At 46.0% G+C, this 13,231-nt stretch overlaps 1 protein-coding gene across 14 annotated transcripts in view; it reads left to right on the top strand.

The window, feature by feature from the left end:
- Nucleotides 1-13,231, top strand: part of ago2 (argonaute RISC catalytic component 2) — a 30,110-nt gene that overhangs the window by 4,145 nt on the left and 12,734 nt on the right. For 3 of the 14 annotated variants that reach the window (XM_065017957.1, XM_065017955.1, XM_029658792.2), the window contains exons 5-15: nt 295-497; nt 6,973-7,109; nt 7,426-7,578; nt 7,812-7,899; nt 8,150-8,297; nt 8,965-9,084; nt 9,722-9,844; nt 10,697-10,833; nt 11,061-11,245; nt 12,333-12,492; nt 13,001-13,091. In XM_065017957.1, the coding sequence (XP_064874029.1) occupies nt 295-497; nt 6,973-7,109; nt 7,426-7,578; nt 7,812-7,899; nt 8,150-8,297; nt 8,965-9,084; nt 9,722-9,844; nt 10,697-10,833; nt 11,061-11,245; nt 12,333-12,492; nt 13,001-13,091 (1,545 nt within the window). The remainder of the gene's footprint in view (nt 1-294; nt 498-6,972; nt 7,110-7,425; nt 7,579-7,811; nt 7,900-8,149; nt 8,298-8,964; nt 9,085-9,721; nt 9,845-10,696; nt 10,834-11,060; nt 11,246-12,332; nt 12,493-13,000; nt 13,092-13,231) is intronic. The other 11 variants (XM_065017965.1, XM_065017967.1, XM_065017964.1 and 8 more) reach the window with 7 other exon arrangements.

The following is a 13,231-nucleotide window of genomic DNA, read 5'->3' as shown; positions in this document are numbered from 1 at the left end:
ACTGGAGGAATTCTGGCCCAGTCTTGTATGCAGAACTGCTTTAACTCCGCAACCTTCGTGGGTTTTCAAGCATGAAATGCTCGTTTCAAGTTATGCCACATCTCAATTGGGATTAGGTCTGGACTTTGACTAGAAAATTTCAAATTTGTTGCTTTTGATTAATTTTCATATTGAGATGATTGTGTGTTGGATGATTTGTATTGCTGCATAACCCAGCTGCACTTCAGCTCACAGATGGATGGCCTAACTTTCTCCTGTAGAGTTTTCGGATGCAGCCTATTTTAAACCCACCAGAACACCTGTGTCCCCAAACAGGTGGAGCTGGAGGTGACCATCCCAGGCGAGGGGAAAGACCGGAACTTCAAAGTGGCCATAAAGTGGGTGTCCTGCGTCAGTCTGCAAACTCTTCAAGAAGCCCTGTCTGGACGACTGCCAAACATCCCCTTTGAGACCATCCAGGCCCTGGATGTGGTCATGAGACATTTGCCCTCTATGAGGTCAGTGTTTTCCCCTTTAGAACAATCAGTATAATTTTGGTATGTAATATTGGTATTTAATGGTGGTATTTAGTTACAGCACATACATAGTTATCAAACAAATGTTCTCGATGTTATCAAACCAGTAAATGGGTCCACACACCTAATATGTCCCTCTATCCCAAGACGTTTCTTCTATCTTTCCTTCAAACATGGTCACAAATTTACAAATCGCAGTTTTACATTTACATTTAAGTCATTTAGCAGACGCTCTTATCCAGAGCGACTTACAAATTGGTGCATTCACCTTATGACATCCAGTGGAACAGTAGTGCATCTAAATCTTTTAAGGGGGGTGAGAGGGATTACTTTATCCTATCCTATGTATTCCTTAAAGAGGTGGGGTTTCAGGTGTCTCCGGAAGGTGGTGATTGACTCCGCTGTCCTGGCGTCGTGAGGGAGTTTGTTCCACCATTGGGGGGCCAGAGCAGCGAACAGTTTTGACTGGGCTGAGCGGGAACTGTACTTCCTCAGTGGTAGGGAGGCGAGCAGGCCAGAGGTGGATGAACGCAGTGCCCTTGTTTGGGTGTAGGGCCTGATCAGAGCCTGGAGGTACTGAGGTGCCGTTCCCCTCACAGCTCCGTAGGCAAGCACCATGGTCTTGTAGCGGATGCGAGCTTCAACTGGAAGCCAGTGGAGAGAGCGGGGTGACGTGAGAGAACTTGGGAAGGTTGAACACCAGACGGGCTGCGGCGTTCTGGATGAGTTGTAGGGGTTTAATGGCACAGGCAGGGAGCCCAGCCAACAGCGAGTTGCAGTAATCCAGACGGGAGATGACAAGTGCCTGGATTAGGACCTGCGCCGCTTCCTGTGTGAGGCAGGGTCGTACTCTGCGGATGTTGTAGAGCATGAACCTACAGGAACGGGCCACCGCCTTGATGTTAGTTGAGAACGACAGGGTGTTGTCCAGGATCACGCCAAGGTTCTTAGCGCTCTGGGAGGAGGACACAGTGGAGTTGTCAACCGTGATGGCGAGATCATGGAACGGGCAGTCCTTCCCCGGGAGGAAGAGCAGCTCCGTCTTGCCGAGGTTCAGCTTGAGGTGGTGGTCCGTCATCCACACTGATATGTCTGCCAGACATGCAGAGATGCGATTCGCCACCTGGTCATCAGAAGGGGGAAAGGAGAAGATTAATTGTGTGTCGTCTGCATAGCAATGATAGGAGAGACCATGTGAGGTTATGACAGAGCCAAGTGACTTGGTGTATAGCGAGAATAGGAGAGGGCCTAGAACAGAGCCCTGGGGGACACCAGTGGTGAGAGCACGTGGTGTGGAGACGGATTCTCGCCACGCCACCTGGTAGGAGCGACCTGTCAGGTAGGACGCAATCCAAGCGTGGGCCGCGCCGGAGATGCCCAACTCGGAGAGGGTGGAGAGGAGGATCTGATGGTTCACAGTATCGAAGGCAGCCGATAGGTCTAGAACAGGGGTGTCAAAGTCAAATGGACGGAGGGCCAAATAAAAAAATCAGCTACAAGACGAGGGCCGGACTGTTCGAATGTTCATTGAAAAATTTTTAAATGACGCATATAGTCTAGTGAACCTAATTGAACCTACTGAAAACCTAACAAATATATTACAATATGATCAGATAAATAAAGCAATATTTTCTTATGGCTCTGTCAGTAATCTTTAATTTTCAACAGACACAAAAGACAAATTTCCTTTATATAAATATCCCCATAACATGAACATTAAATGAAAGAAACCGGTATTCAAGGCACCATCAGTAGACTATATTTTCTATTTTAGCAAAAGTGGGCTAAATTTACTTCAAAGAAAAAAACAATAATAGCAATTTTCTATCATCCACTCAACTGAAATATTTTTAAAATATAATTGGATTGAAATACAAAAAATAAAGTGCAAAAATCTATTAATCAAAAACAACACTTTGTTTAAGGAGAAGTAACATGCAGTGAAAACAAATATTAAATTTTAACTTTTAAACTTGAACTGAGTAAAAACTCTAAATATGTGATTGCACAGTAATGTTCACTTGTTTGAGGTTGAGGGTGATACTTGGTGGTGTCCCATCTTTTCCACAAGTTCATCAATGTTCGGGGTAAGGCTCTGAGCTGAAGAAATCCTCAGAATTGAGTGGAGGTGTTCAGCAGTAAGTCGACTTCTGTGTGATGTTTTGTTCAGGTTCATCAAAGAAAACAGTTGTTCACACAGGTATGTGCTGCCAAACATAGACAACGTTTGAGCAGCCTGGATGCGCAGCTGGGGCATTGTGCCGGGAGGAAACGGGCGAACTCCGCAGCACCCACTGCCGCATATTTTGCCCTCAGTGCATCATTGCATTGGAGGTCAATCAACTCCATTTGGAGGTTTGGTGGTGAGCTTTCCACGTCAACAGCAAATGGGTTACCGAGCAGTTCCAACCTGCTTTTTGTGCTTCAAAGTCAGCAAATCGGCGTCGAAAGTCAGCGGCAAGCATACCTATTTTATCAGCCAACTGTGTGCTCGGGAACGCACTGGTAGAGAGCTTCTCTTTCATGGTCTGGCAGCTGGGAAAGTGGCTCAAATTTTCTTTCCGCATCTGCGTCTCCCACAGAGTCAGTTTGGTTTTAAATGCCTTCACTGTACTGTACATATCAGAGATGACACGATCCCGACCCTGCAGCTGCAAGTTTATTGCATTCAGATGACTCGTAATGTCACACAGAAAAGCCATTTCACACAGAAACATTTCGTCTCGGAGTTGTGTTGTGTCTTTCCCTTTGCTGTCCAAGAACAGACAAATCTCCTCACGAAGCTCGAAACATCTTTGAAGCACCTTTCCCTGGCTTAGCCATCGCACCTCTGTGTGATAAGGCAAATCACCATGCTCCGTTTCTAACTCCGTCAGAAATGCCTTGAACTGGCGGTGATTCAAACCTTTGGCTCTGATAAAGTTAACTGTGCGCGTGATGATGCTCATTACATGCTCCATTTTCAAGGCTTTACCGCACAACGCTTCCTGGTGTATGATACAATGATAAGCTGTCAGCTCACCTGTCGCGTTTTCCTCTTGCATCTTTTCCCGTATCTTCGCCACCAGTCCGCTCCTGTGTCCACACATCGCAGGTGCTCCGTCGGTTGTCAAACCCACGAGTTTTTCCCAAGGCAGCTCCATCTCATTTACACATCTTGACACCTCTTCATACAAATCATGCCCCGTAGTTGTGCCATGCATAGGACGTAAAGCCAAAAACTCCTCTGTCACGCTTAGGTTGGAGTCCACTCCGCGGATGAAAATTGACAACTGGGCAATGTCAGAAATGTCGGTGCTCTCATCCACAGCCAAGGAATATGCAATAAAATCTTTTCCCTTTTTCACAAGCTGCTCTTTTAGATTGATGGACAACTGGTCTACTCTCTCGGCAATGGTGTTTCTGCTCAGACTCACATTTAAAAAGAGTTGCCTTTTTTCTGGGCAAACTTCGTCACAAACTTTAATCATGCAGTTTTTGATGAAATCCCCCTCCGTAAATGGCCGGGCTGATTTAGCGATCTCTTCTGCCAAAATAAAACTGGCCTTGACAGCAGCCTGGCCTTGTGATTTGGCTTTTTTGAACAGAGCCTGTCGAGATTTGAGGCCTCGTTTTAATTCCTCTGCCTTTTGTAGCCTTTGTTCCATGTCCATATTCTTGTTTTTGTCCGCGTGTTTCGTTTCATAATGTCGTCTCAGATTATACTCTTTCAGTACCGCCACACTTTCTCCACACAGAAGACACACAGGTTTTCCAGCTACCTTCGTGAACATATACTCCGACTCCCACCTTGTTTGAAACCCCCGGTTCTCAGTATCCACCTTCCGTTTTGCCATTTTTGATGGGTATCTGAAAGTTAATTTTACTGTGATGCTGACGACTGCTGTGCCAATAAATATTGAAATGAAGCAGCCTACTGCTCGGTGCGTCACCTTTGCATTGTGGGAAATGTAGTATTGGTGCGTGTAAAAGATCTGCGGGCTGCCGGCTTGCTGCGGGCCGGTTCTAATAATAAATCAAGATCATCCCAGGGGCCGTAAAAAACCTTCTTGCGGGCCGGATGTGGCCCGCGGGCCTTGACTCTGACATGTGGTCTAGAAGGATGAGAGCAGAGGAGAGAGAGTTAGCTTTAGCAGTGCGGAGCGCCTCCGTGATACAGAGAAGAGCAGTCTCAGTTGAATGACTAGTCTTGAAACCTGACTGATATGGATCAAGAAGGTCATTCTGAGCGAGATAGCGGGAGAGCTGGCCAAGGACGGCACGTTCAAGAGTTTTGGAGAGAAAAGAAAGAAGGGATACTGGTCTGTAGTTGTTGACATCGGAGGGATCGAGTGTAGGTTTTTTCAGAAGGGGTGCAACTCTCGCTCTCTTGAAGACGGAAGGGACGTAGCCAGCGGTCAGGAATGAGTTGATGAGCGAGGTGAGGTAAGGGAGAAGGTCTCCGGATATGGTCTGGAGAAGAGAGGAGGGGATAGGGTCAAGCGGGCAGGTTGTTGGGCGGCCGGCCGTCACAAGACGCAAGATTTCATCTGGAGAGAGAGGGGAGAAAGAGGTCAGAGCACAGGGTAGGGCAGTGTGAGCAGAACCAGCGGTGTCGTTTGACTTAGCAAACGAGGATCGGATGTCGTCGACCTTTTCAAAATGGTTGACGAAGTCATCTGCAGAGAGGGAGGAGGGGGGGGATGATTCAGGAGGGAGGAGAAGGTTGCAAAGAGCTTCCTAGGGTTAGAGGCAGATGCTTGGAATTTAGAGTGGTAGAAAGTGGCTTTAGCAGCAGAGAGAGAAGAGGAGAATGTAGAGAGGAGGGGGTGAAAGGATGCCAGGTCCGCAGGGAGGCGAGTTTTCCTCCATTTCCGCTCGGCTGCCCGGAGCCCTGTTCTGTGAGCTCGCAATGAGTCGTCGAGCCACGGAGCGGGAGGGGAGGACCGAGCCGGCCTGGAGGATAGGGGACATAGAGAGTCAAAGGATGCAGAAAGGGAGGAGAGCAGGGTTGAGGAGGCAGAATCAGGAGAGGGAAGAGATGATAGGATGGAAGAGGAGAGAGTAGTGGGGGAGAGAGAGCGAAGGTTGGGACGGCGCGATACCATCCGAGTAGGGGCAGTGTGGGAAGTGTTGGATGAGAGCGAGAGGGAAAAGGATACAAGGTAGTGGTCGGAGACTTGGAGGGGAGTTGCAATGAGGTTAGTGGAAGAACAGCATCTAGTAAAGATGAGGTCGAGCGTATTTCCTGCCTTGTGAGTAGGGGGGGAAGGTGAGAGGGTGAGGTCAAAAGAGGAGAGGAGTGGAAAGAAGGAGGCAGAGAGGACTGAGTCAAAGGTAGACGTGGGGAGGTTAAAGTCGCCCAGAACTGTGAGAGATGAGCCGTCCTCAGGAAAGGAGCTTATCAAGGCATCAAGCTCATTGAGGGTGATAAATGATAAGGATGTTAAGCTTGAAAGGGCTGGTAACTGTGACCGCATGGAATTCAAAGGAGGCGATAGACAGATGGGTAAGGGGAGAAAGAGAGAATGACCACTTGGGAGAGATGAGGATCCCGGTGCCACCACCCCGCTGACCAGAAGCTCTCGGGGTGTGCGAGAACACGTGGGCAGACGAAGAGAGAGCAGTAGGAGTAGCAGTGTTGTCTGTGGTGATCCATGTTTCCGTCAGTGCCAAGAATTCGAGGGACTGGAGGGAGGCATAGGCTGAGATGAACTCTGCCTTGTTGGCCGCAGATCGGCAGTTCCAGAGGCTACCGGAGACCTGGAACTCCACGTGGGTCGTGCGCGCTGGGACCACCAGATTAGGGTGGCCGCGGCCACGCGGTGTGGAGCGTTTGTATGGTCTGTGCAGAGAGGAGAGAACAGGGATAGACAGACACATAGTTGACAGGCTACACAAGAGGCTACGCTAATGCAAAGGAGATTGGAATGACAAGTGGACTACACGTCTCGAGTGTTCAGAAAGTTAAGCTTACGTAGCAAGAATCTAATTGACTAAAATGATTAAAATGATACAGTACTGCTGAAGTAGGCTAGCTGGCAGAGGCTGCGTTGTTGACTATGTAGGCAAGCTGGCAGTGGCTGCGTTGTTGACACTACACTAATCAAGTCGTTCCGTTGAGTGTAATAGTTTCTACTGTGCTGCTATTCGGGGCTAGCTGGCTAGCTAGCAGTGTTGATTACGTTACGTTGCGTTAAAAGAACGACAATAGCTGGCTAGCTAACCTAGGAAATCGCTCTAGACTACACAATTATCTTTGATACAAAGATGGCTATGTAGCTAGCTATGTAGCTAGCTACGATCAAACAAATCAAGCCGTTGTACTTTCTTTGTACCCACCAAAGCCTTACAATCCCCATTCACTTCTATTATATTTCTCCCTGTGGGTTATGCAAATTCCTCTCTCCTTGTCTATTTGTAAATCCAATTTCAGTTGAGATATTAATCACATTTTCCTCCCAACCTCTACCAACAGGTACACCCCCGTTGGACGTTCTTTCTTCACCCCTTCAGAGGGATGCTCCAACCCCCTGGGCGGGGGCAGGGAGGTCTGGTTTGGGTTCCACCAATCGGTTAGGCCTTCCCTGTGGAAGATGATGCTAAACATTGACGGTAGGTTTCACTCTGCAAATGGCTGTAAGGAATGTACCATTTGGAACACAACGAAAGTGTCAGACTTGAGTATGTCTCTGTGTGTGACTGGAAGGAGGATAGTACTGGGAATCTTATTCCATGGTAGGTTTCAGTCAGTAAATAAGTGACGTTGATTAAGCTCTCCCTAAAGTGCTTTTGTAGTGATGCCATTGGTCCTAAAAGTGTAAACCCACTGCTAAAATGAGTGCAACCTACCATAATGGCAAGTTACAGTATGTATCTGGAAGGAGGATATGCCTGAATCTGTGCTGTGCTTGGTGTTTTGTTTTTGCAGTGTCGGCCACTGCCTTCTACAAGGCCCAGCCTGTGATTGAGTTCATGTGTGAGGTTTTGGATTTCAAAAGTATCGAAGAACAACAGAAACCCTTAACCGACTCCCAGAGAGTAAAGTTTACCAAGGAAATCAAAGGTAATCATTCATTACCAGGTAATCAATAGTTGCGTTGGGTTGGTTGTTTTGTCTGTCTGAGTGGAAATATTTGAAAATACTTATATCCAAAAATTCTGTACTATAACATATAAATGTTGCTATGATGCATGCATCTTTGTGTATTGACTTAATCTTAATCTGACTTGAAATCAGAGTAGAATGTGATAAAATAGGAAACTTGTTGTCCACAGAATATGTGAATCTGACCATTGTCTTGTTGTGATTCTCAGGTCTGAAGGTTGAGATCACTCACTGTGGTCAGATGAAACGGAAGTACAGAGTATGTAATGTTACTAGAAGACCGGCCAGCCACCAGACGTAAGAAAGAACACCCTAAAATATTCACAACAGCCTCAATTCCTTTAGTTTCCAGTGATGTAAACATGACTGGTTTGTTTAGGGATGTGATAGAAACAAACCTAATATTAACATGTTTTACACATCATTAATGCGCATGTTAGGAGCAGATCCCAATCAAGTTAAACAGAAATCCCCACTTGGTCTTGGATTTCTTTGAAAATCCATTTAACCTTTTTTCTTTTTGGTTCGCTCATCTGTTTGACCTCAGGTTTCCACTGCAGCAGGAGAATGGCCAGACCATAGAATGCACAGTAGCGCAGTACTTCAAAGACAAGTACAAACTCATACTGCGCTACCCCCACCTCCCCTGTCTACAGGTCGGACAGGAGCAGAAACACACCTACCTCCCCCTCGAGGTCAGTCGGCAGTCTCCCCTTACAACTTGTTGATGGTTTACTGCTGGGTTTAAGTTGTTACAAAGAATGAGGACCCGGGTGGTATTACAGAATCCCTGCTTTACCATTACTTCAACAGACGATGCACAAGAGTATGTTTTAGTAATTTAGCAGACACTCTTATCCAGAGCGACATACAGTAGTGAGTGCGTACGTTTTCGTATTGGTCCCCCGTGAGAATCGAACCCACGACCCTGGCGTTGCGAGCGCCATGCTCTACCAACTGAGCCTCATCGTGTCAGGTAGCTCAGAAGTGTTTTAAAACCTGCCACACTTCCTTTGAATCAGCTGTTTTTTCCTAGGAGAAAAGACATGCACACATTTAAACATGATATGCTTCTCATCCTTTTATCTAGAAAATGCATTGAACAAATAGGTTTTCAGCCACTTTACACATTTATAAACGTAATTTGCCTGACGTGTGAGTGGAGGAGTCTCATTTCATACAAGCGCATTTGTTTCCTCTCCTTTATTATCTTTGGCCCCTTTCAAAAGGAGGCAAGGAGAGAACTGAGGATTTAGCTTAACCAATTGACAATCTCCATATGCAAGACTATTCTCCGGCTGAGGCCTTCGTGATGCGTCCCTGGGGTTAGTAATAAAGCTGTGTTGTAATGTATGTGTCTAGGTCTGTAACATAGTGGCTGGCCAGCGGTGCATCAAGAAGCTGACCGACAATCAAACATCCACTATGATCCGTGCCACAGCCCGATCAGCACCTGACCGTCAGGAAGAGATCAGCAAACTGGTAAAGAGACTTAACTGACTTGGGAGAGTAAACTCAAGCACAGTGTGTCTTGAAAGCTACTTTTATGAACTTGAAATGATCTATTAGGATGTACATTGACTCTGAACGGCTGTGATTTAACTATTGATGGCCTGACCATATGTGAATGTTTTCATTCAGGCCGTGTGTGTGTATATATAAACAGTGATGTAAAAGCACTTCATTATTTATTATATTTTTGCAGACTTTTGCTTCACTACATTCCTAAAGAAAATACTCCATACATTTTTCCTGACACCCAAAAGTACTCACACTTTGACAGGAAAATGGTCCAATTGACACACTTATCAAGAGAAGATCCTTGGTTATCTACTGCCTCTGAACTGGAGGACTCACTAAACACGTGCTTCATTTGTAAATTATGTGTTGGTGTGCCCCTAGCTATCTGCCAATAAATTAAAAAAATAAATTGTGCATTTTAGCAATTCCATTTACTTTTGATACTTAGGTATATTTAAAACCAAATACTTTTAGGCTTTTACTCAAGTACTATTTTACTGGATGACTTTTATGAGTCATTTTCTATTTGAGTACTTTCTCCACAACTGTATATAAACACTCTGAATTATTACCACTAAACCCTTTTCTCTCTTTTCAGATGAGAAGTGCCAACTTTAACAATGATCCTTACGTGCGTGAGTTTGGGGTGATGGTGAGGGATGAGATGACCGAGGTGAACGGCAGAGTCCTCCAGGCCCCATCCATCCTCTACGGAGGGCGGGTAGGTTTCTCTTATTTAAGATGGGTTGGGTTAATCCTGGTGCTGGGAACCCAAAGGGGTACACATGATTGTTTTTGTACTAACAAGTACACAACTGATTCAAATGATCAACTAATCACCAAGCTTTTAATCAGGTGTGTAGTGCAAGGCAAAAACCTGACATTATAAAAACTGCACTGATGAACAACAGTTCTTTACGTATATTATGGAAACTTAGATCACTCCAAATAACTAAGTTACGTCACATTCTATTTTGAATCAGCCTTCTAATGTGAAACATCCCATTTAAGCCCGGTGTACACAACCCAATTTTGGCCCTGATTTTTAGCTTTCCCAGCGACAAAATCCCCATGTCGTTGCCTACTCAGGGTGTGTGTCACCAACGCAGATTTAATGTGACTACCACTAGTATGCGTCTGTACTTGCCTTTAGCCAAAGTGTCAGTTACAGCTCTGAAGTGCACAAGCAATGTTATTTAAATTCAAATGATGACTAGACATTTCAACTCTGTATGGCAAGTGTGAATGTCTGACTCAAAAAGTTTGAGGCTGCTTTGAGCCACAGCACGTTGGAGCTACGTTTAATCTAATCACATTGTTTTGGCGAGACATCGTGATATCAAATCCTCACCGACCAAGTGAAGTCTTGCAGGCTGACCTCAGTCTGTGCCACATCACTTAGTATTGCACCACTATGTTGGCAACACAAACAAAAACTACAGGAATGCCAGTTGTTTAATGCGAGGCTCAGCGATGTTAGGATTTTGACTCATGTAGTGTACAGCCGGCTTAATTTGTCCCATTCAGACAACTATTTGTCTCTGACCCTTATCTCGTCTTCCTTTTACTCAAGCAGAATAAAGCAATAGCAACTCCCATCCAGGGAGTGTGGGACATGAGGAACAAGCAGTTCCACACTGGCATAGAGATCAAGGTGTGGGCCATCGCCTGCTTCGCCCCACAGAGACAGTGTACTGAACTCCTGCTTAAGTAAGAACCGCTGCTGCCAGGAGCCCTTAGGAGCCTCAATAACCATCGTGGGGGGGTGTTTATAATTGGGATGTTTTTTTTTTAAGTTAAAGTATTTTTCAATTTCTGAAACGTTCTTCTGTGTTAGCCTGCTTATGATTTCAATCTACACTATTTTTGGAATCCAATAAAGAGTTAGAGGACACTTGTATTGTGTTTTTGTACCTTCTAACCTGTTTCTCTCTCAGGGCGTTCACAGACCAGCTGCGTAAGATCTCTCGCGACGCGGGGATGCCCATCCAGGGCCAACCCTGTTTCTGTAAGTACGCTCAGGGGGCGGACAGCGTGGAGCCCATGTTCAAACACCTGAAGTACACCTACCAGGGCCTGCAGCTGGTGGTGGTCATCCTGCCTGGGAAGACACCAGTCTATGGTGAGGAAACTGGAAACTATACTGTACAAAAATATAAACGCAACAATTTTCACGGTACAGTTCATATGAGGAAATCAGTCAATTTAAATAATTAATTAGGCCCTAATCTATGGATTTCACATGACTGGGAATACAGATTTGCACATGTTGGTCACAGATACCTTTAAAAAATGCATCTCTAAAATGCAATTGTGTTCATTGTCTATAGTTAATGCTTGCCCATACCATAACCCCACTACCACCATGGGGCACTTTGTTCACAATGTTGACATCAGCAAAACGCTCGTTGTTCCCCCCCCCCCCCCCCCCCCCCCACACACACACACACACACACACACACACACACACACACACTCACATGGTCTGCGGTTGTGAGGACGTACTGCCAAATTCTCAAAAACGACGGAGGTGGCTTATGGTAGAGAAATCAACATTGAGTTATCTGGCAACAGCTCAGGTGGACATTCCTGCAGTCAACATGCCAATGGCATGCTCCCTCAACTTGAGACATCTGGCATTGTTATGTAACACAACTGCACATTTTAGTGGCCTTCTATTGTCCCCAGCACAAGCTGCACCTGTGTAAAGATCATGTTTAATCACCTTGATATATCACACCTGTCAGGTGGATGGATTATCTAGGCAAAGGAGAAATGATCATTAACAGATGTAAAAAATATTTGTGGACAAAATTTGAGATAATAAAGCTTTTTGTTCTGGGATCATTTCAGCTCATGAGACATGGGCCAAAACTTCACATTTTGTGTTGTATATGTTCCTAAGTTAATGAATGTCACTGTTTATAACTGCCTCTAAATCCTATGGGTTCAGTTAATGCTGTGCTCTATATGCTGTTCTGGATTATTTAGTGGATTATATGTTCAACTGTATGAAAGCAAATTTCACGATCTTTCTACCTTAAACTTTGACATTTTAGTCATTTAGCAGGCACTCTTATCCAAAGCGACTTAAATTAGTGCATTCATAAACCAATTCAGAATTCATTGCAAAACACAAACTAGCTGTGTATATCTCTCCTGTTGTGCTGACATAGCCTTTCTCCCTCCCCTGCTTCTCTGTGGGCTAGCTGAGGTGAAGCGTGTTGGTGACACGGTGCTGGGCATGGCCACCCAGTGTGTCCAGGTCAAGAATGTTCAGAAAACCACTCCCCAGACCCTCTCTAACCTCTGCCTGAAGATCAACGTCAAGCTGGGCGGGGTCAACAACATCCTCCTCCCACAGGGCAGGTCAGTGCAGAACCTCTCATTGTCATCGCTATGAATACTTGCTGGTTTACTGTTAATGTCTAACAGTATTGTACTCTGCATTCGGTTAAAATGTATAAACCTGGGCCTCCCGGGTGGTGCAGTGGTCTAGGGCACTGCAGTGCTAGCTGTGCCACCAGAGAATCTGGGTTCGCGCCCAGGCTCTGTCACAGCCGGCCGCGACCAGGAGGTCCGTGGGGCGACGCACAATTGGCCTAGCGTCGTCCGGGTTAGGGAGGGTTTGGCCGGTAGGGATATCCTTGTCTCATCGCGCACTAGCGACTCCCGGGCACAGTGCACGCTAACCAGGTCGCCAGGTGCACGGTGTTTCCTCCGACACATTGGTACGGCTGGCTTCCGGGTTGGATGCGCATTGTGTTAAGTCAAGTCAGTCTCATCCAGCCATCCATGTATATGTCCGTTCTTCTGTTCACACGTCTTCTCTGTGATGATGGCTCTGGTTAATCTTGTGGGTGTCTGTTCTTCCCAGGCCCCTGGTGTTCCTGCAGCCAGTCATCTTCCTGGGTGCTGATGTCACTCACCCTCCTGCTGGAGATGGGAAGAAACCCTCCATCGCTGCAGTAAGTCAGACAGAGCAGACGCTCCGCAGGACCTTGTCACCTACCAGGGACTGTAGTTTATTTTACCCACAGAACCATGTTTCTGCTAGGGAGTAGGGGTGCAATAGTCTACAGTGGTGTCCTTTACTATGTCCAACATC

This window comes from Oncorhynchus nerka, linkage group LG4, assembly GCF_034236695.1.
Source record: "Oncorhynchus nerka isolate Pitt River linkage group LG4, Oner_Uvic_2.0, whole genome shotgun sequence".
Lineage (NCBI taxonomy): Eukaryota > Metazoa > Chordata > Actinopteri > Salmoniformes > Salmonidae > Oncorhynchus > Oncorhynchus nerka.
This window is presented reverse-complemented; position numbering and strand designations above follow the sequence as displayed.